The sequence below is a fragment of the Dromaius novaehollandiae genome, chromosome 5 (assembly GCF_036370855.1).
Source record: "Dromaius novaehollandiae isolate bDroNov1 chromosome 5, bDroNov1.hap1, whole genome shotgun sequence".
NCBI classification, from domain to species: Eukaryota; Metazoa; Chordata; class Aves; order Casuariiformes; family Dromaiidae; genus Dromaius; species Dromaius novaehollandiae.
In genome coordinates, this window is record NC_088102.1 from 37,985,226 (window position 1) to 38,007,976 (window position 22,751).

At 36.3% G+C, this 22,751-nt stretch overlaps 1 protein-coding gene across 6 annotated transcripts in view; it reads left to right on the top strand.

The window, feature by feature from the left end:
- PALS1 (protein associated with LIN7 1, MAGUK p55 family member) overlaps nucleotides 1–22,713 on the top strand; it is a 56,782-nt gene extending 34,069 nt beyond the window's left edge. For all 6 annotated transcript variants that reach the window (XM_064512475.1, XM_064512473.1, XM_064512477.1 and 3 more), the window contains 12 exons: nucleotides 496–708; nucleotides 7,435–7,512; nucleotides 8,872–9,018; nucleotides 9,636–9,797; nucleotides 11,536–11,613; nucleotides 12,449–12,632; nucleotides 14,366–14,437; nucleotides 14,893–14,964; nucleotides 15,707–15,874; nucleotides 16,606–16,808; nucleotides 17,859–17,969; nucleotides 19,554–22,713. In XM_064512475.1, coding sequence (XP_064368545.1) covers nucleotides 496–708; nucleotides 7,435–7,512; nucleotides 8,872–9,018; nucleotides 9,636–9,797; nucleotides 11,536–11,613; nucleotides 12,449–12,632; nucleotides 14,366–14,437; nucleotides 14,893–14,964; nucleotides 15,707–15,874; nucleotides 16,606–16,808; nucleotides 17,859–17,969; nucleotides 19,554–19,730 — 1,665 coding nt within the window. In that variant the 3' untranslated portion in view covers nucleotides 19,731–22,713. The remainder of the gene's footprint in view (nucleotides 1–495; nucleotides 709–7,434; nucleotides 7,513–8,871; nucleotides 9,019–9,635; nucleotides 9,798–11,535; nucleotides 11,614–12,448; nucleotides 12,633–14,365; nucleotides 14,438–14,892; nucleotides 14,965–15,706; nucleotides 15,875–16,605; nucleotides 16,809–17,858; nucleotides 17,970–19,553) is intronic.
- The last annotated feature ends 38 nt before the right edge of the window (nucleotides 22,714–22,751 follow it).

Sequence of the window (22,751 nt, forward strand, 5' to 3'; positions counted from 1 at the left end):
GAAATTATATAGTTTATTTATCAAACACTCATTCTATAGGTAAGCTGTATATAGTTAATACCTATGTATAAGGCAAATAGACATGGGAAGGTGTATTCGAAATAGCACTCTTAGTGAATATACAGTGCATCAAGAATAGTTTAGCAAGTAGTTATTTTCATTTTGCAAAATTAGTCAGTTCAGTCAGTTATCAGGTCTTTTACCTATCAGTGCTTTCCTTCAGAGAAGGACAAGTGTTGCTGTGATAGGGAACTTAAATTTAAATGTTTTATCAGCTCTTTATTTCTTCTGCTTACACTGACTTGTGGTCCTTGTTTTGATTCTGATCTCCTGCTAATAAAATTCAGGATGAACAATAGATAACTAATGAATCTGCGTGCATCATTGCTGATTAAAAACTGAACGGGGGGAAATTGGCATAAATATTCATAGAAACATTATGTAATTATTAGCCTTTGTTAACTGGTATCTTATTTGTATTTTGTTATTTTCTACCTAGAAGTGGAAGAACTGTTAACTTCTCTTAAGCATATCCAGCACATTTTGGTAGACCCGCAGAGCCAAGAAGATATCTCTCTCATTTTACAACTTGTTCAAAATACTGATTTTCAGAATGCATTTAAGATACACAATGCTGTTACAGTGCACATGAACAAAGCCAGCCCTCCATATCCTCTTATCTCCAATGCACAAGAACTAGCACAAGAGGTATGTATAGTATGCATCTCTGTGATATATTTGAAAGCTATAATCATAGCTGTTGTTGAAATACTTGCTTGTCAAGCTTGTGTGAATTATTGAATGTTGCATATAAAATGGATTATACTAGTCACTGATTGCTATATCTGTTTTTTCCAGATTTACAAGTAGTAACTACAGAAATATTTGGGGGATAAGAATTTCCTTTATAGTGCAAGTAGATGTGTAATACATAAAAGGTACTGTGTTTACATACAAGAAAGAAGAGCAGTTAGTTACTCGTAACTCTTTACCACCAGTATTCTTTATTTCAAGCGTTCAGCAATTAAATTGCAATTCACTGTTGGCATTCCTCTGAGTGAGCCATGGTTCCTAAATTGGAGGGCATCTCTGAAAATACAACTGTACTGGAAACAAGCATTTTGCTTTAAAGTGAGCACTAGGTCACTTAGAACTTCATTTCAATATTTTGTTCTCTGCTGTGATGGTCAACTTAGATTTGATTTTGTGGTCTGACAGATGGCTGCTCTTCCATAAGACCTGATATATCTTTTAGAAATTACTAAAGTATACTTCTAGAGTTTGACTTGAGATTTTAACTTTAATCTTTTCAGTGAGATGTTAATGGAAAAAAATTTTAAAAGTTAACTGTCTTCATTGAGACTTACTGACTTGAATATGGCTGAACAATACCTGTAGCTGTATAAGCAGGAGTAGCAGTTAGCAGAAAACCCATCAGATATGAGTTGCTGTGAACAGCGTGAGTTCTCACATGTGGCTAGGTGTGGCTGGACCCTCTGATGGTTTGCTCAGTAACTATCTTCCATGCTCTATGGCCAAAGGCACATATATATTGCAGTAAAGTGAGGCTACACCTCAGTACACATACATGTTTGTTAACTTTAGCTAGCTTGAATACCAGTATCACCCTAAGTGTGTAACGACGTAGCACTTAGCAAAACCAGACCCAGAGGCTGGGTAAATGCTCCAGTAGTTAGCACCCAGTGAACCAGACTTAACTACTCAGAACTGGCTCAGATCAGAGTATCTAACCCAGTATATAGCCATTCTTCAACTGCTATAAGATGTCACTCCAATTTCAGCATGGTGGCAAGTTGATTTCCTTTTCTTTATCTGGCTTTCTTTTCTGTCTGGTTAGAAGCCCTCCTCCTCTCCCCCCCCCCCCCCCCCCCCCCCCCCCCGCATCTCTTCCCGCTCTTGTTTCCTTCTTGTAGACTTTAACATTGTGAGTCAAGAAAAACAACTTTATAGCAAGCTTGGAGATCTTCTGTAGAGGAAATTACTGATTCTTGAGGGACATTATTTAAATATTATCTAAAGGCACAGTGTGCTGATTAAGCGGCAGCTCAAGATTTTCCTCTTTAGATTTGTCAGTAAGATTGGGCCAAAACCAAGTGGGAGTATTTTACCTCTGAGCTTATCTCTGGGTGAGCTTGCCTCTCTCTGGCTTAGCATCCTGTAGTTTACTACGGGCTGACAAGTAAGTGGACTTCTTCAGTATCAGTGTGCCTGAACTGAAGGGAGCTTTTTGGTTAACTTCTGTTTGGAAGCTACTTCCTCGCAAGCACTCTTTCCATTGGCCTAGTTTGGGACTTTATTCTGATACAAGCCAGAGTTTTGGATCTCCATCTCTCTCTCCTCTACAGGGCTTTATGGATTTATCTATTAGTAAATCTGTTTTATCTTTTCCTTCACGGATATGCTGTCTTCTTATTCAATGCTTAAGCGAAGCTTCCAAGAAGAAAACATGCCTTCCAACTCTGTATTACTCCTGCAAGCCCAAATCATCTGTTGAGTTCTGTAGTGGAATAGCAAAGCCTTATTAATGTAGGAAAAATCCAGGTCTGTTTTCAAAGTTTCATATTCCCCCCTGCTATTTTCCATACCCCTCACCTTCCAAAAAACCCCTTGTGTTTTTTTAGCTAGCTTCATAAATCCTAAAATCAGAAGGTGGCGTAAAGTCAATGCTGTGTCTCTTGATAGCACTCCATGAAGATATATTTTCTTTATAATTAAATCCAAAATTATTTTAAACCTATCAAATTCTGTCATCACCCAGAAGGCTATTACATAAATGGCAAACATACTCCTGCAGTCTTCTTGATTCCTCTTTCCCCATCCCACTCTTGCTCTCTGGCCTTGAAATTCCTGAAAAGGCAGTATGTTGCATATGCCCGTTCCAATTTTCAGATGTAATCTTCTGGATTCTCCGTAATTCAGCTTCTGATGTATTCAACCTATTTGTATTTTACTTGTATTTTGCAGTATGTTGAACAGTATCCTAAAATGCTTGAACTGGAAATTTAGAACAAATATTTCTGTGACTGACAGAAGTGTCTTGAGAGTAACTTTCAGGCCTCCGTTCACACCATCCTGTATTCTCCTGGCATTGTTTCAACAGAAGATCTTAGGCTCATTTTTCAGATTATTTCTTCCTTTTGGAAAGGCCTCTCCTTTTATTATGGTAGCAAGAGGGAGGAAATGATTTTTGCCTGAGAAAAAGTTGATTTTCTTTCCTCTGGCCAAGTCTCTGTAGCTGTAGTTTGCATGTCTGGCTATTTTTTTCCTCATCTTGGGGGGAAGCTTGGGGGGGGGGGGGGGGGGCGGGCAGCTTTTTTATTTTGTTTAATGTTGCTGAACTTAGGCATGAGTTGCTCCCCCAGAAAGTTCTTTCCTCTTTCCAGAGTTTTATTTGCTTCAGAGTGATTGTAAAAAGGCACTTGAAGAAGCCTAGTCTTAAGATGCTGATAACTTCTTGATGATGCAAACAGCAAAATATTATAACAAAGAAAAATGGCATATGCACACATAACATTACTTTTAAATGGCAGGTAATGCCAACGTGAATATTTTAGTGTACAGTTCATCAGTGGCATTGTATAATTCTGAAACTGTTTTGGACTTCCTGTCCCAAAAGCTTTCTTTAAAGCTACAGACATCAATTTTGTTTGGAGTTTTGCAGTGTGGAAGAGAACCTGCTCTAGAGCTTAGGCTCTCTAGCTGTAGCAGAAGAAGACAGCTTGCAATGTTAGTTATACAACTTCATATTGCAACAGAAATTTTCTCCCTTAAATAAAAGCAAAATTAATATTAAATGAATTAAGCTACACTTCTGGAAGTGTGTGCTTGGGGGCGGATTTTCAGTTGCTATACAGAATTCAAAAATCTTTATTCATTTACTCTTTAAACAATTACTTACTTTTATAAAACATATAATGTGGATGAACCAAGTGTTCTGAAAACTCTTTTGCTTTTGCATTTTTTAACTGTTAACAATACATAAAAATACAGTTGTACATTTTTATTTTCTAGTTCTTTTTAGGGAGTTATTAAACTTAGTAGTCCACTTGTACTTTTCCCACTGATTCTGACAACCAGGCACCAACAGCTCAAAATTTCTCTCTTTTTCTTTCTTTCTTTTTTCTCTCTTTCCAGAAACTTTAATTAAAAAGGTGGAGTGAAGCACATAGGCTTAAGGAATTTACTTGGAGATTAGCTCCCTAAAATAATGTGGTGGACTCTGCCTCTTGAATAAAAATAGCCAGTAAACATCAAATATAATTAAAGTGATTTTAAATCCATTTAAACTTGATAAAAATGAGGGCAAGGATTATGGGAACATGGACTGAATCTTGACCTTGTAAGAGTATTTGATGCAGCATTCAAGACAGTTTGTAATTTTTGGCTTGTAACAGCACATCTCAGACATATTAAAGATATTCTTGCTATTATATTTACTTTAATAGACCCAATTTACATCAGCTATGTTTTTCAATGTTTCAGATTTAATACTGTTCATTCTGGCAAATGTAGGTGATTAAATTAGATCAGTACTTCTGAGGGGAAGCTCCTAACTTATATGCATTCTAATGAGTTTAGTAATCTATATATCTCTTGTTTAATGATCATGTAATCATATTAGAGTAAAGAACAATGTGATTTTGCAGTTGCTATATTCTGAATGGTCAATACTTGTTCATGCCTCCAAACTGCAGTTTGTATAATGAAATCACGTTAATGGCTTTTTTGGAACTGGTTTGAAGTAAAATTAATGTAATTAACAATAAGAACTAGACTACAGGCTTAAGAAATTACTCTTACCACATGTTTAATGTGGACTGCCTATGCCATCAGCTTTAGTGTGTCACTTGTAGAAAGTCAGCCTAAATTCTGCTTTCCTCATCTGATAAAACCTGTGGAATTTGTTACTGCCAATGACAAAGGAGTCTGACGTGCTGCAATACTCATGTAATAAATGGTGTATGTGGACTGAAACTTTTTTTAGCACTGTAACAAAATATATAATAAGTAAATAATACATTTATCTTTCTCTTAAAAAGCAGAGAGGGGGGGAAGGTATTAGAGGTTTGAATAATTTAATTACTCTAAGCAGAAACTTGACTTGAATAACACATACTCACAGCACTGAGGATGACTGGTTGGGCCAGGTTGCTAGACATGGAAAAATAAAGGAATGGGAAGATGCAGTTCTTGGTGTTGCATTCATAAAAATCCCACTGGTTTTAGCTGTGATTGCTAGAAACTTGAAGTAGAAAGATACCAGGAGGGGTAAGCTAGGGGCGTAAGTGGCTTGTTGTCATTGTTTGCATTTATTTGAGGCCACGTCCCATGTGCATCATGTCGCAGCTAGGAAAATGTTGCCCTTCTCAAAATAGCATGTAATTTTTCTTGGTTCTTATGGAAAGTATTTTTTGCTTCTTGTACAAATTTACAAAGACTTACAGATTTGATTCTGAGATATTTAATGGCAGATACAGATGTGTGCTCCAACCAGGCATTCAGAATGTCTTGCTTACAGGACTTCTGTCTAAATTGCTTTCTGAGTAGGCTTTTCTGTAAAAGGGCCATCAAGATTGGATGAGCAAGGCTTTAAAACTACTTCTTGTGGCTTCTTATGTAAATGTAAAATCTCTTTAAAGTGAGAGACCTTAAATAGACCTCTTGTCTTGTTCTGTTTAGAAGAGTGTTTTTTTTTGGTTTTTTTGTTTTTGTTTTTTTTTTTTTTTTAACAGAGAGGAAGAGTTGCTTTTAGTGAAATATATCCTTCAGAGTGCTCTGTCTGCTAAAGGACATCCCAAAATTCCGGCTTGGCTGAGGATAATAGCTTTCTGGCAACTTCAACAAAATTTTAGAACGAGTCAGAGGTCAGGCCTATATGAAGCTGAATTCTTTCAGTTCTCTAGGGTTTTGAAAAAATTAGTAAAGGCTTATTTAAATCTGTCTCCTTCTTTGTTGACTCTTTTCTTTCAAGCTGTACCAGGTTTGTTTGCTACGCATTGCATTCTAGGGGTGTCAGAAGGACGGCTTTTGGAGAGTGTGCCTGGTTGTCACTACTAAGCCCCAGAACTCGTTGCACCTGATAGCTTTGGTAGCAATGTAAGCATTTTCCTACTTACGCGAACGGTTCATTCAGTGGCTTCTGATGGAGTTTCAAAGTATCTTTACTCTGTTTTCAGTATTGTGGTCTGGTAGCATCCCAGAGTTTTTAGTATTTCTGCAGATAATTTTTGTCAGGATAGAGGCTCTTGAGATCTTGAGCACACAAAAGCTTAATTTATTTTCACCTTGGAACTTGTGATTTCTTGATTCTCTGTTTTGTCACATTACCTCATCCTTAAGAGTAATAAATAAATGTTTTTCATCTTACAAAAGGCTGCTGCTCTGGTATGTGTAATCTTTTCTTGATGCCTCTAGATCCATTAGTGCTTTTGTATTTGTGTGCCTTTGGCACGAATTAGGCATAAGGATTATGGCTATGGAAAGCATCCTCTTCAGTCTTGCCTTTACATACAGCTCACTTCCCTGCTTCTGGCTTTGTCTTTAAGCCTGCTGGGATTTTTCACTATTTGTGAGAGATGATGGCAAGGCATCTTTTGTAGTAGAATGAGAATGCAAACCTTTTTTGGCACCCCAAGTTGCTTAAGCAAAAACAATCCATTTATTAACATGGGTTATTTTGGAACCAGCCAAAGAAACCTGGTTTCCTGGGGCTGTGGTGCTCTGAAGTTCTGACCTCGCACTTTCTGGGGCAGGGGGCTCAGCATGGATGGTAGAAACCTGTCCTGAAATCTTTTAGTTTTGCTGTTGATAGAAGTAGTTTGGGTAAAGATAAGCTAACTGCTTTCTGGCAAAAAGGAGTCTAGGCATGCTAATGAGAAATTAAATGAGAAATGAAAAAGGCATATTCAAATGATAGACTTCGTTGTGACTGATTTGATTATCTTCTTGCTTCTACTGAACTAATTTTTTTATGCCATATCTTTTGTCATAGCTGAGCTCTTTGGTCTCTGCTGTTGACAGATCTATGATGTACTGGATACCAGCTTTTACTCTGTAGAGAATTACTGAGACAAGACATGCTAGAGTAGTTCTGTAGTCTCATTGCATGTATTTCTAGTGTGTACCAGATTAACTGTAATGAGGCAGTGTAACAATTACGTGGACATCCTGCTTTCTGTAAAATGAGTAACTGCAACTAGGACTTTGTACTTGGTCTGTGGGGGCTTTTGGTGGTTTGTTTTTTGGGGGTGGTTTATTTTTTGGCTTTCTGGGTTACTTGGTTGGGGTTTTGTTTGGGTTTTTTGTTGTTGTTGGGTGTGTGTGTGTGTTTTGGGGGGTTTTTTTGTTTGTTTTTTCTTTTTTTTGATGGATCACTGGATGGAGTAAGAGCTTTACTACCTGATTTCTTTTTAGGTACAGAGTGTTTTGAAACCTAGTCACCACAAAGATGGGCAGGAGCTTAATGCTTTGCTGAATACCCCTCACATGCAGGTAAAACAGCATGAGACTTCTAATCTATTGGATATGTTTCTTAATGCTCTTTTGAGTCTATTTTATATTTTTGCAAATGTCTTGGGCTGGTTGGGGAGGGGATTTTGTTCTTCATCTCTGTAGCAAGGCTTGAATGTTTCTCTAGGGGGAGAGGTTTCTGATGTTCTGCAACTAATGGAAACTTGTACTAATGTGTAGTGTATTCTTGTATTCAGCCCCTGCTATATTTTACAGGTACAATTGGGTAATATTCACATGAAATTACCATTAGGTCAGTAGGGTCAGGGGCAACACATCAGCTGCTTTGCAGTAACTACTTATATATATTTTCTTTTTTCCTTTAATGAAAACTATTTCACACTTAGCATAAGGTACATAAAGGAAACTTTGTCTTGTGAACAAGTTGTAAATCCGTAAGTCATTTTCTCTGCAATAACTTAAAACTTCTATCTATATCCTCAGTCACTTACATAACAAGACAATTTCCATGGGATTTTTTTGTTTGCTTTTTCCTTTTTTATAAAAGAAAACTTTAATTACAGTCACAGTTGTGTTTAACATTGTTTTTCTATTCTCTGCAATCTTGAAGCAAACTTTGGCAAGTGTGTAGTAGTAGGTACTACATGTCCCAAAGAGTTTGCAGTCTGAGAGTTGCCAAGTAATGTATTGTTTTGTTTCAGTGTTTCATTTTGAAAACCTGTGACCACTATATTTTGAACTAAGACCTGTGTTATGGGAGTCCCAAATTTTTGTTAAAGCATTGCAAGAACTTTGGAAGTTTTGGGTTGTTCCTAAAATTTGAGGTGGAGTTTGGGGTGTTTGTATTTGCACCTTCACATGCCTGCAATTATAATAAAAGTCAACTTGTTCATAGATGTTTTTGGTTCCTCCCTCCCTCCTGCTTCCATTTTCGCTTTTCAGAATGGTACAAGTGGGCGCGTGACTTCTGTAGGTTTCAGAATTACAGCAGAAATGAACAACTCAACTTAGTGTTGAGCAGAGAGTGCATTATTCTGCAGGCTCATTATTTTACAGTAATGTTTTCAAAGATATTTCTGGTCTTTTGTCATAACAATAAAACTTCCGTAAATTTATCATTGAAATTATGGACTTCAGCTCTGTAAGTGGTAGAATTCTGCAGCTGTGTAAAATATGGAACCCTGATAATAAACTGTGCTTAAACTTTATTGTATAGCTGTGATAAATAATCTTTTTTTCATTGCTCGAGTCAGTTTGCAGTTTTCTGTAAGCAGCAAAGACTTATGTAGCTGCATAAGAATTTCACTGAACTTTGTACTATTTTTTACAGATACAAAATGCAAAATTTTCTTTAACTGAACTGATTTTGTTTAACACTAGGCACTCTTACTAGCTCACGATAAGGTTGCGGAACAAGAAATGCAACCAGAGCCAGTGACAGATGAGAAGATTTATGAGAATGTTGGCATGTATGGAGGGGAGACGGTTAAAATAGTTCGTATTGAGAAAGCTCGAGATATTCCACTGGTATGTGTTGATACTTACTCAAAATTATATGCAAAGCAGGCAAGTGTTTTTGTCCTTTGCAGATTGCAATGGAATTTGAATGTGGAGATGATGTTTAACTTGTAAAGCTTCCCCCTTTCCCCCCATGAAAAATGCTCATAGATGATAAACTTTTATGTATTTTGATATCGGCACTTGACATACTACCAATTATAGTCCATACAACTGCTGTGAACTTGGGTTTGGACGGGGGCTTCTGGATTGAAGGCATTGTCCCAAGTTTTGCTGCAGTAGAGTTTGTGTCCTTGTGCCAACCACTGTAGACTTTTTAACAGCTCTTTGATCTTTTATTTTTCATCTTTCAAATAAGTGTTTATTTTCCATAGGAAAACTGCTTAAAAATGGCATTTTATGTGTGCAACACCAATTCAATTCTTGAATATTCAGTGCAGTTTAAAGAAATGTGTGTGTTTCTTTTGGTTGGTTGTTTTTCTTAACTGCAGCATTTCTTAAATGAATCCAAGCTCTTGCATTCTCTTTCAAAGTAGGAATCTTTCTCCACTGGCTTGGAGTACATCCAAGAGATGGCTTTGAGTTTCATATTTGTAATAAATTCAGATTTTGTTGCCACTATACAGGGTGCTACTGTTCGCAATGAAATGGATTCTGTCATCATTAGTCGAATAGTCAAAGGAGGTGCCGCAGAGAAGAGCGGGCTGTTACATGAAGGGGATGAAGTTCTAGAGATTAATGGCATTGAGATTCGTGGAAAAGATGTTAATGAAGTTTTTGACTTATTGGTGAGCTGTGCACTTCTTTTCCTTGCAAGAAATACTCATTTCATATGACTGAAGCCTGATGGCTCAGCTTGTCATTTGTAGTCCTATTTAACATTATTTTAAAATCTTTTCTTTCTGATAGCTAATACTTAATGTAGAGGACCATTTCAAGTTTCCCTTCTGATGCAAAGTAAAATATTAATAAGCAGAAAGGCAGCTACCTGTAAAAATGAGGCCTACAAGTCTGGAAAAGTCAAGTTATCTTCTTGAGACTTGATTTTATTGATCTCTTAAAGATTTTGCTTAGATCTGAAAAACCATGTTTTTTCTTCATCTCTGTTGCTGGTTTAGTCTGCAATTAATAAACACTATTAGCTGTGTGATTGTTTCACACAGGACCTTTACATGACTAGACTTCTTGCTCTTTCCCTCCCAATAATGACACTTTTCTCTAAGATTTTACCAGCATAGATATTTTTTATTTCTGTTCACTATACTGTTGACACTCATGACAAGGTTATACATGAATTTAAAAGCTACTAGGCAAAATCACAGGAGCTGTTAGTGCAGAAGTACTCTCTCTCAAAGGCCCTGTGATGTAGGATGCTAAAAACTGGGAATTACTGATACTTTCATTTGCCCGATATTGTGCTTTTCTCATGCTCTTCCCTAGCATCTGCTATTAATCAGTGTCAGAAACAGGACACCTTGAATCTGACTATGAATCTTTCCTCCAACTGTAGGAGGGAAGACTGTTCAGTTGAAGTAAAAACAGATGAAAATGACTTTTTTTTTTTTAAGTTAATTTATAACTTTGATACTAAGCATTGGAAGTATTCACTAAAATTCCAAAATTTCTTAAATGAGTTTTCAGCTTTAATGTTTTTTATATGTAGATTTTTCTATTTTTTTAATGTGAAATTGAAGTTTTAAAAATTAGGCTCAAATATTTCAATCCCCAGAGAGTACTTTCAACAGAAGATGGAAATTACTTTCCTTCTAATTTTTTGCTTCATCCTGTGCTAGTAAAATGATAATGAACTGCGCATGACTAGACAAAGGCTATATAGACCATCACTACCCATTCCTTTACAGAGCTATGCATGCTGACTGAGTACTGTGGGGTTTGCTTTCTTGCAGCCTGATCATGTTATGCTTGGTTATGTTTGCTTTTTTAAAGCCTTAGGTCTGAATTTTGTGTGATACATGTATGCATTTTGGTTTTATACAACATGAATTGTGTTACGGTTCCTGGAATGGTGTGTGTAAAGTGAGACACATCTAGGCCTCTTCGCAGAGTTGTTGCTTGCTTTTTATCACGTCTTTATATGTTTGTGTGCGCACACATGCACTTTGCATACAAAAGTTTTCTCTCTAAAATCTTACATGCTTTTTCCTCCCAGCATAGACTCACTTGTTGGTGTTTGGAACACAACAAGAGAGTGTAATTCTCACAGTCCTCCACTTTACAGAGTTGCAAGTGCCCCATTTCAAATAGGAATAATTTATGCATAATAAAGAATTCTAGACTTTTTATCCATATATCAGCATTTGGCTTTTTAGTCTGTCACTGAATCACTGCCTCTGAATCTGTACTATGACCTTTCAACCCAATTATAGATTATGTGCTTTTAGGAGCTGACTTTTCTAGGAATTGATGCAGCATTTTCTAAAGCATGTTACTTGCTAGAATTCTTAACCTTGAGCCAGATTTTGATACTACGTACTGAAGAGCTTTTTTTCCCTCCCCGCCCCTCAGGCTGACATGCATGGTACTCTGACCTTTGTATTGATTCCCAGTCAACAGAGCAAGCCACCTTCTGCGAAGGAGACAGTTGTAAGTAGCTTTACATAAGTTCTTGAGTTTCAGATACATACTTCCATGGGTCTTCTGTAAGTCGCATTACATTGGGGAACAAAAAAATTTTAATTTAAGCCACCAGACTAATAGCTGAATTAGCTAATGAAAATGATTGAAGATGATAAGCTGAAATTCATAATATAACTTTTAATTCCGTTTGTAAAATAGTAAAAAATTATAAAACCAGAACTGTCTGCACTTCTGAAATTCTCCTTTGAAATTACCTACTATATATGTACTTAATATATGTATAAATAAAAATGTTATTGGTGGGAACTTAAGTGTTTTTGTTTGAACTTGAAAATATGCTTTGGGAGGAAAAATTTTAACACTGAAAACTTCATTCAGTATCTTGTTAGCTAACATTTTTCTTTAGACAGCTTTAACAGTTTTATATAAAATCTCTGCACTGTGTCAAAAACTTTCACCTATAATCTAGCAAAGTGGGTTTCAATCCATGCATTTGCTAGTTGCTCTTAAAAAATGAGAATGTGTGATAAGTTTTTAATGCAAAAAGTTTAAATCAGTAGCTTTTTTTTTTCTTCCTTCTGAAGAAGTGAGGGAATTACATAGACTGTATAATTTTAGAAGGTTCAATTCAGGCTGTCATCTCCGAACTAGCACAGCTGTGTCCATGGCCAATGTACCTAATTATTCCATTCCATTATCTCCTATATGCCACATAAAATCACCGTTCTATAGGATCTTGGAGTTTTTATATATTAGAACTCTAATCCAATTACAGGAAGATGGGGTATAACTCTTCAGAAGCACCAGTTCTTCCTCTGTTTTTACATTCGATCTTCCACAGATACACGTGAAGGCACATTTTGACTATGATCCCTCTGACGACCCATATGTCCCGTGCCGAGAGTTAGGCCTGTCTTTTCAAAAAGGAGATATACTCCATGTGATCAGCCAAGAAGATCCCAACTGGTGGCAGGCCTACAGAGATGGAGATGAAGACAATCAACCATTGGCAGGCCTTATCCCTGGTAAGTAAAGCTCTAGCGAAAGCTTGACAGGCCCTTGTTGCCGTAGCTGTACTGGGCAATAATCTAGTTTTCAAAGACGCGTTTACATTGACTGCCTTAAATGTCTATGACTTTGAACCTCTTGCAGGAGAGCACAGAATTAGTTATATAATTCACTTAAAAAATACATTGAGCTTTAGATGGCAATAGCATAAACTGGGCTTTCTCTGTATAGATGTCAAACACAGAAGAGCTTCCCTTTCCACTGCAGTTTGCCTTTCAAGAGCTACTCTCCTCTCCTCCACCCCTGCAGATTCTGTAGATTCAGAGTTCCCTCTGCTGGCTGCTGCAAAAACATTGCACTTCAACCTGCTTGCTATGTCAGATGAGAGCAGCTGATGGGTTATTCAGTATTTCAACTAGTATATTTTTAAAACATATCTTTTTAGGTTATAATTTCTCTGCATGTTTTTGCTCAGGAAAGAGCTTTAGTTAAAAGCAGCTTTGCCATGCTTCTTTTCTATCTGGTAAGGGCTTTTGAGTAACTGGGTTTTCAGAAATTGGAGTCAGTATATAATTTTTGCATCAAATTACGAGCATCAGATTACGAACTGCATTTCAGTCCATTAAAGATCTGCTTGTCTGTTAAACATAGTGGAAAAAAAAGACTTTTCAAGTACTATAAAGTATGACATTATTTTATGACATTTGAGTAAGATAAGAACACTGATGTTAAATATAGGCTGATTTCCTTGAGGCTGATCTTCAAAAGATTTTTTATAAATAGAACACATCTAATATTTAAAAATAATTAGGAAGCCATATCCTCATAACTTGGAAAACTGAAAATACTGGAATGATTACATTTCCAAACAAAACTGTCCACAGAGTAGTTTGAATGCTCTGCAACTCTTTCTTGAGCGATACAGTTTGGAAGCAATAAACAAACAGATTTCTCAGCAACTTTAACCTTCTGCAAGTGTTTCTGTTGGATTTCTTTGAAAGGCTGAATCCTTCCTTCCAAAATTCACAAAAAAATTCAAGTCATGTTGGGAAGGAAACTAGCTGGTTTTCTATTTACCACTTACTAATAATATTGCATTATTACCTATGTTCACATACCTGAAGAAGGTGATATACAACCAATATGAAAATTCTAAGAAAGTACAAAAATATACTTGCTGATGATGCCAGGGGTATGTGACTTATTTGATAATAAACTTAGAACTTAAGAAGGAACGCTTATTAAAAAGGCATCTTGTGAAATTGTTGTGGACAACATGCTCCCAAAAACACTGGACGTTTGACCATAACTGTCATCTGGTATAGGTAATGCTATTGAAACAACACAGACATTTATTTTTGTGTAAATATGAACAACATCACTACCAAGTATCCTTAGTTTCAAAGGGTGTTACTAATGTGGTGCACATGCCATGCAGATTTGTTGTACTCTTTGTTGTTGAAGCTTGGGCTCATTCAATGTTTTTTAATTTTCTGAGATTCTTTCTTTTAGGGTGAGATAATTTTATGTCTTCTGTATGACCAGCCTATTTCTTCCCCAGTGAGTTTCTCTTGCATCTTGTATTCCACTAGACCCTTCAGAAATTTAAAAACATTGGAAAAAGTAAAATGAATAGGTCATTAGAGGAAAGTAAGGAAATGTATATACATTTTTAGTTATAAATGGAAATGGTTTTTAACTGTTAACTGCTATCATACCTCTTTTTTTTTTTCTTTTTCAATGCATTAAGGAAAAAGTTTTCAACAGCAGAGAGAAGCAATGAAACAAACCATAGAAGAAGACAAGGAGCCAGAAAAATCAGGTTGGATATATACACTTTCCAAGGAGAAATTTTCTGTAATACAGGTGCTAATTAGAGAGCTTTCTGGAACCTTGCTTGCATAGAGAATTATAGAAAATTCCCACACTTTTTTATGGTACATATGGGACGATTCTTTGAAATTCTTGATATAAGTACAGGTCTGACTTAAGAACTTAGTTTTATAAATTGCAATGATGTACAATGTAATGGAGGTTATGTAGGAGAATTTGAGAAGCCTCTTTCTTTCTTGAAGAGAATTATATCTACCATGACTCAGTTGAAGACCATGACATGCAGCATTTGCTTTATATCCCAGACTTGTAATGAACTGAAGAACATTATGCATCTTCAAAACTTAAGGAAAAAAATCTCCATTTTAAAAATGCAGATAGTGGGCGGGATAGGAAGGTTTTTACTGTACAGATAATTAATTGCGTTGATTTTATTTTGGTTAGGAAAACTCTGGTGTGCGAAGAAAAATAAAAAGAAACGGAAAAAGGTTTTATACAATGCAAATAAAAATGATGGTAAGCAGCATCTTTTACACTGTGTGTTCACTTGTAACAACTATAGGAGATTCCATTCCCAGGGCTAACTATTCCTAGAACATTGAAATTCAGGATATGATGTTGGAAATATTGCCCGATGATGTTTCTGTGTGGTGGTAGTAGTATAGTTTGCAACTGTAGTTAGTGAAAGATATAAAAGAGGTTGGTGGCAGGATCTGTAGGGATATTTAGTGCCTTTAATAGAGGCCAGATGATACAGGTAGAAAAATAAATAGTTTTGGGGGTATTGAAGCTCTCACAATTTTACAATGATGAGCCATTTTATTATGGTTTTGAAAAATCATTGTACTCTCCATGGTTAAGTCTAGTAGATGGAAATTTTGTCCGCAGTGAGTTGTGTAGGCTGTTATAAGTATACTCTTACAAAAGTACCTTGGGTTTGGGATGGTGATTTTTTTGTTGTTGTTAAGCATAAGACGTTGTTATTATACTAGAAACTTGGTCCTTGGCAAGATGGTTGTTTCCTGAGTTTATACTACTGCTTATACCAGTAGGGACTGGAAGCACGCTGTCTTTCCCCAGAAGGGGAAAAAGAACATCTTGTCTTACTGGACAGCCACAAGTGGTAATTTTTTGAGTTTCCTTACTTCGGTTGCTTGTGGATAGATGCTGGCAAGAGAGACAGGAGCTTTGTTAAACTTAGTACCTTATGCTCCTAGCAATAATGTTTTGACTTTTTTTAAAATGTTTTTCTCTCAAGATTATGATAATGAGGAAATACTGACCTATGAGGAAATGTCACTGTATCATCAACCAGCAAATAGGAAAAGGCCTATTGTTCTGATAGGCCCGCAGAACTGTGGCCAAAATGAATTGCGTCAGAGACTCATGAATACTGAAGTAGATCGCTTTGCCTCTGCAGTTCCACGTAAGTTTGACAGGCAGATGTGATTGCTTATACTAAATACTGTCTGCAGGCACATCTTCTTGTGTTTAAAATTATGATTAGGATTTGGGGTTTTTTGAGTAGGATAGAGTCAGCTCTTGGATAAAGAATAAGTCAAGTCTTGTGTAGCAAAAAGTAGCTTTGGTAAATCAATGCAAATCCAGTGCCCCAACATAGTGTTATAGAGGCATTATATGTTAAGCATGTATTTCAGCTTGGATAAAGCTGGAGTGTGCTAGAGCAGTTTGAAAAAGAAACTGGCACATCTGTCAGAATTTTTAACCTAGCTATCCTGCGCAAATTTCAATTTTGGTGATTTAGTGCCTTTCTGAACTTCTTACGTTTTCACTGAGTGTTATATTTAACGTCTACTATACTGTAAATTAGGTTTATAAGCAACTTAGCAATTTAACATGTTATAAATGGCTAACATTTTTTTCCCATCTGGAATGCAGCTGCACAGATGAAACCGTTCCTTTCCTAGTTGATTAAATGTTTCTAGATTAATTTAAAAAAAGAAAACTCTAAATGTAGGTTCAGTATTTGGCAGACTAATTTGTTCAGGGATGTTTTTTCTTGAAACTAATACCTGCATTTCTTACTGGCTATTTCAGATGCCTTTTTTGCTTTATTAACGGTATCTCTCCTAAGGCACTTGAAATTCTACAGGTATATCACTGTCTTGATTTCTTTTTGGTTGCTCTTGTTTGTAGATACTACTCGGAGCAGGCGAGAGAATGAAGTAGCTGGGAGGGATTACCATTTCATTTCCCGACAGGCATTTGAGAATGACATAGCTGCAGGGAAGTTTATTGAATATGGAGAGTTTGAGAAGAATCTCTATGGTACTAGCATAGACTCTGTGCGGCAAGTAATCAACTCCGGCAAGATATGCCTTTTAAATCTTCATACTCAGGTATGGCAGAAGCTGTTGCCTATTGTGTTTTTATTCTAGCAGCTACTGTGAAAATCTAAAGATTTTGGTGGTTTATGTAGAAAGTGTGTGTTCAAAATTCATTTCCCTGTTTGTTCTAAATTTTCATTCAGTAGGGTTCAATTGACTCTAGTGTGTTCTGGGTATTTTCAGATGAGGAATGTTGTATTCATAACATCTTCTGTATCTGTGCCAAAGGTAGAAGGGGCCTTGGTCTCCAGGCCCCTGGTTTTCACCAGCTTTAAGCATTTGAGTTGATAAATTAATTAAAATATGCTTTGTGTGTTAGTGTTTTAATTATTTTGTGAGCTCTGAAGGTTTTGCAGATGGAAATGAAGTTGCTTGAGACCACATGTGGAAACTGCATTTTGGAAATGTGATTATGCAATTCCCGAACAGGCAGGATTTCAGTATGACATATCAATAATATTGAGCAGCTCTTTAGCTATGAGACCTTTAAATTGTGGAGAAAGAAGGGACAAACTATGCATACAGAGTTCAACTTAGAAATTTAGCAAAACATAGTAGGCCTAGTTGTGGAACACAGCCTGAGGTCTGCTGCTGTTGTAAGTGCTGCAAGAGAAGTCCTAAAGCTAAGATGCATCAGTGAAGTCTAGTAATATTGATGCTAGAATTAGCTGTGGCCAACTGGGGCTGTATGATGTTTCAGTTGCCTAGCTCACTGGCTCACAAAGCTTATGATGAGAACAAATAGGTTGAAAATTCATAGCACTTTGAAAACTGACTTGATGTAATTCATGTCTGTAAAATTTAAGTCGGAGGCATGTAATTTGTCCTGAGAGACAAAGGCAGCAGGTTTTGGAAGAAACAAACTACAATCTGGTTCCCTTTATTTCCTATCAATTGCATTTAATAATACTGCTGTTACATATTGTACAACTGTAATTAACTTAGCAGTCTTTTAAGGAGTATATTATTAATTATACTATTTGAACAATTCATCATTAAACATCCGTTTTCTGGGTGGAACTTTTGTTAACTGTTCTACGCTTAAACCCTGTTTTTCTGCAGTCACTGAAGACGTTACGCAATTCAGACTTGAAGCCATATATTGTATTCGTTGCACCACCTTCACAAGAAAGATTACGTGCTTTATTGGCCAAAGAAGGGAAAAATCCAAAGGTAACACATCTGACATTTCTTCTGAAACCGTTCTATTTTTTGTTGACAGATCTAGACTGCTTTCAGTAAACATATTTGTATAATTTTTTTTTGGGGGGGGGGGGTTATGAAATGTTAAAGGTACTCAGAATATACAGGAAGTGCTATGGTTTAGAGATAGGTTCTTTCCAGATTAATCAGCAGACCATACTAAGGGAGGGGCTTAAGGTACTTCTGCCTAACTGAATGTGTGTGATGTATGGGACAAGGACAACTGCTAATTCGGTAATCCTGGGGCACAGTGTCTCCTTCTAGTTGCAGAATCAGTTGCGGTTCCTGCATTTGGGCACAAAGATATGACCGTTTATTTCAAAACTCTGGAAAACCCAACTCTCAAGTAAACATGAGAGTAATTCTGGGGACCAGATGGTTTTTTTTTCCCCTTTTGAGGACCTATCTGCCCTTGAAAAATACTTTCTTAAAAATGTATTCTAAAACTAAACTGTTCAGATAAAGTTATTCTAATGTTTGATCCTGTAGGATCGCTCTTCATGCGTCAACGTGAATAGTGTCAGTATCTCAGTTTTTCTAGTTCAGATGTAAATGTAAATTTCATTCTGTAGGATGGAATTGAAACCCAGAGATTAAACCAGGGTGTCTGAAAGCTCAGAAAAGGTCCTTATTTGCTTATAGGATATAAAGCATGTATTGCTAGGATAATGAAAGATACTGATCTTCAGCTTTTTAAAGGAGATACACCTACAACAGTGGGAGCGCTTCGCCACCATTATCTCAAACATCATACCCAAATATTACTTTATATAACAGAGCAATAAGATAAGCTGCAGAAGATAAAATCAAACATGCTTTTAGAATCCAAGTGTAATAATCAAAACCCTAAAGTAAAATCATCGAGGTCCACTTCTTCCTTAGCATCTTTTATCTACATGGGCAATATTCCTGCTTCTGATGTTTTCCCTTTCAGCTTACAATTTTTTTTTTCATTTTTCTGCAGTGTTATTTACCTCATGCTATAGTGATTCTGTTGACTCAAATGTTCTTGCTGTAGCTCTCGCTGTGGTTCTCACTGTTTAGCTTTAGTTACTTTTCTTATATGCTTTTTTGGGTAAAAATATTTTAATGATAGCTGCTGCCTTTGGCTGTGTTGACAGAGGCATATTGTCTGTTGTACACCATTCAAACTTTCTCCCATGCCTTTTCTGACTTCAGTCTCTTTGGAAAGATAGGAGGCCTGGTGATCTAACTTATTTTTGAGAAACATGATTTAAGATCCTCAATAAGATGCATGTTATAGAATAAGTGGCGATGTATCTTCCTCGTTCACTTCAGTCTGAGAGAGTTATTTACTGGGTTGACGGTTGTGGCCAATCAGAAGTGATTTGTGATGATGCCAAAATGCAGAGGTGTCTTGAATGTCCCTGGCTTTCAAATATGTATCATGGTTAAATGTTCTCAGAAATTTTGCAGTAGCCAAAACTGATACCATGAAAATTCATGTAAAAGACCTGAGTAGAGGAATTACCTTTCTCTATTCCATTGTTATGGGAGGAGGCTTATACAATAATTCTCTGTTTTTGATTTTAGCCAGAAGAACTGAGAGAAATCATAGAGAAGACGAGGGAGATGGAACAGAACAATGGCCACTACTTTGATACAGCAATTGTGAATTCTGATCTTGATAAGGCATATCAAGAGTTACTTCGGTTAATAAACAAACTTGACACAGAACCCCAGTGGGTGCCCTCGACCTGGTTACGATGAAAGAGAACAATTCCAAGGGACAAATGAACTTCAATCTAGCAATCTTTCAAAGAAGATTGTGTGCAGGTCTGCCCAATTCTAATAATAGATGGGAATGTAAGCTCTAGACCTTGGTGGCTATATACTTTGCCAGTGAAATTGTGTATTACTGAAAAAATCCACTAATCAGCTTGTGAGCTGATTTAACTAATTTAGAGATTGTCCAAGTTTTCCTTCTCTGTGATCTAAAAATGGAGATGCTTAAGTCAGTACTAAATTCTAAAGCTTTAGATAGATTTTTCTGGTAACTGCTTTTATACATAAATACACCCTATTTTTAACCTAGAATCACCGTTATAAAATTAAAGATTTTAAGTATGTGCATGTATGTGCGTGTGTGTGTGTGTATATATATATATATATATAGTCCACGTTGTCACATAGTTATAAATATTAATGTTATTTAACACTTAACTTAATGACTTTGTGGGACATGATGGTAGTTCAGGAGCATAATTTTACAGATCATTGGGCAGAGAAATAATCTACACATGAAATGTTAATGAGAAACCTTTCCTGTTTTAAAAATACACAGAATGAAGATGCCACTCTGGTCTGGAGCTGCCCTGTGAGGCTTGAGTTTATTTTTTAATTCTAAAAAACATTCCACTTTCTAATAGCACTGTAATTGGAAAATATGTATAATGTAAATATTTCAATCCTTGGGTCTTTTTAGTCAGACTTTGTAAGTCAGATATGACTGCACATTAATTTTAGGTCCAATCAAAGATGAATATTATATTGATCTTTAGATGTGATATTTTTATGGAGTTTTCATTAAAACTTATTGACTGATTGGAGCCACTGTTCTCCACGGATCTGTAGAGATATTTAGAAAGGCAAAGGTTATATTTTTATGAAAAATACATTGTTATAAAACATGCTGATTAAGAATAAACAAATTTCCTCATGTTTTATAACAAAGGATACTGACTAAAACAGAATGATGTGCTGAATATGGGACGACGGTGGTGTTGGGGATGGTTCTCTCTGGAAATGGTTCGTCTTGTGGCAGTTGCTCTAATGGATAGCTAACTGGAATTAAAATAGCTGAATGTAGCTACTGTATTGCAAAGTAGCATTTCAATTCACCAGCAATGTATTGTCCTGCATTTGCTCAGTACAAGTACAAGTAAAACACTGGCAACTGACAGAGAAGTCACAAGAAAGGGGAACATTTGGAACTGTTAAAACAAACAAAAAAAACTTGAAACAAGTAAACAGAAGGCAAGGTCTGTCTGTGTCCTAGCATGTTTTGTGAAGCAGATCACATCTCTGCATCCTCAAATAATTACCTGAGCTGTGAAGGTTTAACTACTAAAGCTCTGCATCTGCAGTACGGCTATTCTATCGCTGAAGCTAACTAAATAGTATTATCTTGGCTGGTTTGCTAATGGGTAGCATGAAGAACCTTGAATGTGAATGTTTCTCTTAATTTTAGCCATAGCATTTCCTTGTTCCTACAGGTAAAACACTGGAGTTATGTCAATGTGTAGTTCACTCCTGTCTAATGCTGATGGATGAAAAGGTAGTTGATTTCTTCCATACTGTCTTGCATATATTCTTCAAGTTCTGATGGAACAAATTTATACCCATTGTTGAGAACACAAAGTGTACAGCAAATGTGAAGAAGCTGTGTCAGATCATTTTCCTAGTTCCTGATGTGCTGCATTGAAAAATGGAAGTATAGAGTGCATTCCAGTTTTGTTATAGCAAAATTATTTGCTGGTTTAATTGTTTTTAGGGCTAAACAAATTAAGCAATTAGTGAGGTTAGCTAGTGACCCTTCAGAAAGGAAGAGGGTTGGAAACTTACCTTCAGTTCATTTCAGTGTTAGAAATAATTTAATAATTCTATCTGTTGGCCTAAGGGCTAGAGATTCAAAATAATGGCTTTTTGCCTCACATTACAGGCATGTTCTCACTTTAATCCTGACTCTGTTAGGACAGCTACAACATTCAGTTATATTGCATAGTCAGTGCAGCATAGATGACAGAACACCAGTTCTGCCCCCTCCCTTTTTTTAGAAAGATAATTGGAAGATGTTTTAGGCTTTGTTATTGACTGTTTCATAGTTGGACAAGAAGGTGGAAAGCAGTAGAATGTGGTAAGGGTGACCTAGCTCAGCTAGGTAGGTATCACCCAAATTCTTGCAGTCACAATCACCGTAAGATAGTTGCTCTATCCCCTTATGTATTCAGTGTTTATATGCAGCATCAGTCACATTAAATCACGCCATTATTGTATTTGACTAATTTTTGTCCCCCCACGTTACCGAAATTATTATACAAATAAGCTTTTGAATGTAGACTTAAAAAATGTTGCATTAAGTTCAGCTCTACTCTCTTAATTATCAAGACACACAGCATACACTGACATCCATATAGGCAGGTGCTATGATAGTTTATAGCCAATGTAGTTTTGCCTTCAGCTGAAAGGCTTGAGCAACACTGAGAAATGTACCGCACTGAGAAATGTACCACGCTGTCCATCTGCCACCAGTTTGGACCTGGAACTACCTTGTATAAGAAATTGTTCTGCCTTTTTTTAAGAACAACATGTGTTAATTCCATTAGAGTAAAAGAGAATATGCAGTCTTCACTACTGAAACACTTCAGCGTTATCACAGGCTTTGTAGTGAGCTGTACCAGACTCAAAGGAGGGTACTGTTATTTTTATCAGTCCAGATTTAATTAAAAATAAACTTGTTAGCTTAATTGCATAAAAGAATTTTTGAATGTAATTATATGTGGCTTTTTAAAGTATAAGATGGGGGTTTAATGCCTTAAATAATTAAGGTAACTTTATTGAGACCTGTGGTTAGCCCCACATTGTACTTTTATACATGTACCTGCACTCTGTATTTTTGAGACATCATGAACTGCACACTAATGTAAAAATGTAAAATATTTTTAGATTTAAAATAAATCACCGTACAATTTTATTTCTTATAGTGGCTCTTGAAGTCTTCTTCCTACTGTG